Source organism: Cariama cristata, unplaced genomic scaffold (genome assembly GCF_000690535.1).
Source record: "Cariama cristata isolate BGI_N322 unplaced genomic scaffold, ASM69053v1 scaffold17090, whole genome shotgun sequence".
In the NCBI taxonomy this organism is placed as follows: domain Eukaryota; kingdom Metazoa; phylum Chordata; class Aves; order Cariamiformes; family Cariamidae; genus Cariama; species Cariama cristata.
In genome coordinates this window covers 1,094-5,618 of record NW_009593107.1, presented here as the reverse complement: position 1 = coordinate 5,618, position 4,525 = coordinate 1,094, and the positions used below count along the sequence as shown (strand labels likewise).

General features: G+C 48.3%; 1 protein-coding gene across 1 annotated transcript in view; it reads left to right on the top strand.

Moving 5' to 3' along the window:
- The window catches only part of IL5RA (interleukin 5 receptor, alpha), a gene marked incomplete at its 3' end in the record, with an annotated part of 13,631 nt that extends 9,778 nt beyond the window's left edge, over positions 1 to 3,853 (top strand). The window contains exons 9-10 of the mRNA XM_009709036.1: positions 3,369 to 3,712; positions 3,772 to 3,853. Coding sequence (XP_009707338.1) covers positions 3,369 to 3,712; positions 3,772 to 3,853 — 426 coding nt within the window. The remainder of the gene's footprint in view (positions 1 to 3,368; positions 3,713 to 3,771) is intronic.
- Positions 3,854 to 4,525: the final 672 nt, after the last annotated feature.

The following is a 4,525-nucleotide window of genomic DNA, read 5'->3' as shown; positions in this document are numbered from 1 at the left end:
CCGCTCTTACTCACATCACATCACTCATTCTTTTACGGATTGACCTGTCCTTACAGCTGTGGGTCCTCCACTGCTCTGGCATCATCTTCATCAGCTCCCTCCTCTCTCTTTGGGACAGAAAAACTCCAACACCAGTTAGCAGCAGTCATACCGCTCCATGTTTTCCTGTGGAGTTCTGCAAGTATTTGGATATTATGCAGTTACCCCCTGCGGAGATCCTGAAACAGATACAGGGGGAGAAATAGGTATAGGGGAAGACTTCTACTCAAGGACCAGCTTGAAGATGCTGTACTAATGCATTTTATGTATTAACTTTAATACATTAGGCAAATTTAAGCTAACTTTTCCAGGTTCAGCTGCTTGATGCTACATTGGTTGCTTCTTGGAGTTTCTTTCTGCCTGGCTAGTATATAATTCCCTAGCACCCAAAGGCTCACTACATTCCATCTTTGCCAAAGTGATTAAAATTTTATCTGCCTGCTGCACTGAATTTCATGAAGTTGCTAGCTTTACTCCACCCTTCCCAAGCTGCTTCTTGCTCAGTGTCCTTGCCACTTCTCTAATCCCCCAGCCTGCCCTGGGAGGAGCTGGGAAGTGTAAGAAGATGAAACGCAGTGCTTAGCCTGCTCATTTGTTGTATCTGCAGATATTAAAAAAAGAAAAATAGAACAGGTTCCCTAGAGTACCACAGTTTCAGTGGTACTCTGAGTTTTTACTGCTCTTGAAAATTCATGAAGTGTACCATGCAATTCAAGGCACAGAACTGTTTCAAAGTTCATACGATTTGAAGCCATTATAAGGAATTTCATTATAGCAGAGAGTTCTATAAATTTTTCGGTGTACTTCCCGGTGACTGCAGGCATCGGAGATACAGACCACCGTTTGGGAGAAATGCTACAAGGCAAAGTAGCCCTTTGGGACTGTTTAGATAGTCTTTTCCCTTCACTTACTTGCAGTAGGTGATGGGGCCACTGTCCTGATAAAAAGCGCAGTGGAATGTTTCCCTAGTTTGCCCTCTGTCTTTATGAATGAGCACCTTCTGTGCTTCGTTAGACTGTGCCCTGGAATAACATTTTCTCCTGGAGGTAAGCCCACAGGAGGATGTAGTTAACAACTTGCTCCCAGCTGCTCGGCACTTACTTGACATGAGGACGTACCCTGAAATCAAGGTGGTTGTCCTGACCTCCGCCAGGTCCCCCTCCCTCTTCGGCACCCCACTCCAGTCCCCGACCAGCAGTCACCAGCCACCCGCTACAGGGAAGTTGTTTGGAAAATGTCGCGGGGAATCTCAGGGGAGGCAAGACACTAGAAAAGTCACTCTAACGTACTGTGAAAACAAATATTTTATCAATCTCACCGTTGAGGTTAGAAGAGGGAAAGAAGAACTTGTTCTCCTACTTATTTATCTTTATTTTTCTGCAGCCTTTTCATGTCACAGCCTGTGGGAAAAGTGGCAAATTTCAGAAAGACAGACACAGCACAGTAACTGGAGACCCTGAAATGCTGAGTTAAGGCACAAGGGTCCCGTGGGGTGTCTCCAAAGCCTGAAGGTCCAAGTAGCGTTAGTGGAAAGGGCCGTGCTCTAACCTGTGTAGAGACAAGCAGAGATATCTGGAACATCTTTTGTGACAAGGGATTTAATCACATAACTCCAACTTTTCAGTGTCCTCCAAAAAAGAACAGGACCGTTCTGAGGGCATCACTCTCACCGCCCCCACCAACGCCTCACTGCAAAGGCTCTTGCATCTGAGGGGCACGCAGCCCCCACAAACACGTGTGCTTCTGCCCCATTTCTGTTGGGCCTTTGTGCACCCCTCCTTAAGTGTTTCTATTCCAGAAGCGACGAGTAACTTACTTACGCTTTTTTGCCGACTCAATAAATAATTTTGATATGGCTCCATCAAAATCTTTCATTGACAAACAGCACAACTAGAAACGCGCCAATTCCAAACAAACCCAAATCTTGTTGGTTACATTGCACAGCAACAGCATAAATCAAAACCACACTCGGAGCTGAAGTAAGATGCAGGTGAAATTGTGTAGCCTCCAGGGTCTTCCTCCTGAAAGGCTTGGGAGATCCAAGGGAGTGCAAGAGCCGTGAAGACAATAGTGTTTGCAAAACTGACTCGGGTATGGTCACAAAGACCTAACCCTTAGCAGGAAAGCTGGGATGAGTAGAGATGATGCCACGCACTGGAGTGTTAATATTGGCTCTCAACTGGACCCAGTCCTGAGTTACCCCAGCAGCCACCTTACTGTCCCACTCTGTTGGTGGTGGCCGCACAGCCCGACTTGTCCTCTGCAGCCAGCCATGGTTGGATTGTGTTCAGCATTTCAACAAATGTCTCCGAACTCACGTACACCCTGCTTTTCCTCCCCATATTCCCACTTCCATCACAAACCCTCGACCACGTGCAGCAAGGGGGAGACATCCCGTAGCTTGCTCGGTCAGGTCTGTTGTGTGGGCAGTGGTATGGCCCTTCCCTTCGCCTAACAATGAGTTAAGCATCAATGTCTCCTTCAAGGCAGCAGCAGCAGCAGCTCAGCCAGGAGGGTTTAGCTCCAAACTGATAGTCAGAAAATATTATTCCTCCTCTCCTCCCTGGTGAGAAGGAATAATAGGATAAAAGAAAACTTGACAGAACTCAGAAAGCTTTTGGAAGAAGAATAATCGTAAGAACATAAGCACCGAACAAACCAGACGTCAGCCAGGAGAACTGTCACAAAATAAACGGGGCAGAGGAGGAGATCTGCCCTTGGTCCCGGCAGCACAGGCTCCACACCTTGGCCACGTCTCTGCTTCGTGGATGTCAGCCTTGCCCCACAGAACGGGCACCAGATACTAAATTCTGGGCTAAACACTATAATCTTCACTCAGGCCAAGTTCCCATTAAAATCTGGCCCTATTTGGACATCGTGCTATCCAGGGGTAGAGCCAGTGAATGCGTCTGGGCGATTGAAATGTGAAGTTTGTACTCTGGGATATATCAAAGACAAGAAAAAATTCACTGTGCAGCACTTGCTATCACAAAAATACATATGCCTGTATGCTTGAACCGGACTAAAGAGCTTCAGGCAGGGAAGGCGTATCTCAAACGGCGTTAGCAGGATGAGTTATTACACCGCTAAGCAGAACCGTTTACTGTCAGCCATCTCTGTCCCGTTCCTTCCCATCTCCTTGCTCCCTCGGCACACAATTATTTGCGGTTGCTCTCCTACCACGAGACGCAGGCAGATTATGTCCAGAAACCAAAGTCTGAGCAAGAGGCAGCCTGTCTTGACTGTCCAAACAAGGTACATGACAACGCAGCCCTTGGGAAGAACATGAGCGTGAACAGACAGATCAGAGCAATTAATTTCTCGCCAAGACAGGCCTGTTGCTGGCGGTTAAAGGCCACGGCAGTGCCCCGTCGGATCAGACCTTCTCGCCCAGCTCTCTGCTGCAGCTGCGATGGGAGAGGCCGAGGGGAGAGAGCCTCAGCCCACCTCCTCTGTGTCATCCCCGTGTCCCCAGGGTCCAGAAGTGTCCTCCGAGGAACGGCACACCTGCCCAGGCCTCGGGCTGTCGCTGGTGCACCGTTATCATTACTTTGACCCTTTTTGAACCTCCTGCTGCTGTCAGATGCCAATGGCTGAGTGGGAGGGGTGCAGGAGGGCTGGCGGTGCGAGGAGATACGTCTTCTCGTGGGGCGAAACACGTGCTGCTTGTTGGGTACGTCATCCGTCAGAAAAAGCGATTCTTTCACATCCCGCCACTACTGTTTTTTGCAGAAACCACGTATGGAGTAAACTGTTTCCACCAATCCCAACACCCAGCAACAAATTCAGAGATCCCTTCCCAAACGACTATGAGGTACAATAACATTTTAGTCACCCTTTTTTTATTTTTTGAGTAGAAGGAATGCTTGTGTTCGTGTGCTGCCCTTTCCCTGTAAGGCTGGGGGCGTACAGCTCGTTACTGCTCAGTGAAAGCCTTTTGACCTCTTAGAATTTCTAATGTCCAGCTTAAATGTGGACTACGTTGTCAAATGTGTTGTGCCAAGGGGGAAGCGAATGGGTGCATTTAACGTAATGATCCGTATAGCCCTGACCCTAACATCGAGTTATCCATCGAACTTAGCAATTTGTGAGGCTGTTTTTGCAATCACAAGGGCTGTGGTCGGTTCTCACCTGGCTGCGTGGCCACCTCCTCTGCCGAGGACAGGTCCCAGTCTGCAGTAGCTCAGGATCTGGCCTTGTTTGTAGATGAAGCGTTTTGGGGAGGGTTAAAACTGCACAAAAGGATTAAGTGCTATTGTCGAGTGCTTTTCTAAGATGCAACGAATTTCAGGCACACGGTGCCATACCGGTGGCTCTGCCTTTTGTAGGAAATGCGGTTGCTCCTTCCACCGAGCACAGCCAGGCAGATAGCTCTGCCTTGGCAGGGACTGGGGGATGACTCCTGGAGAGCCGATTTATTTTGTGAAACCGAACAATGGGAAATGTTTTGGTCTTACTGTTAAGCTGGTCTTAAGCCTTATTATGT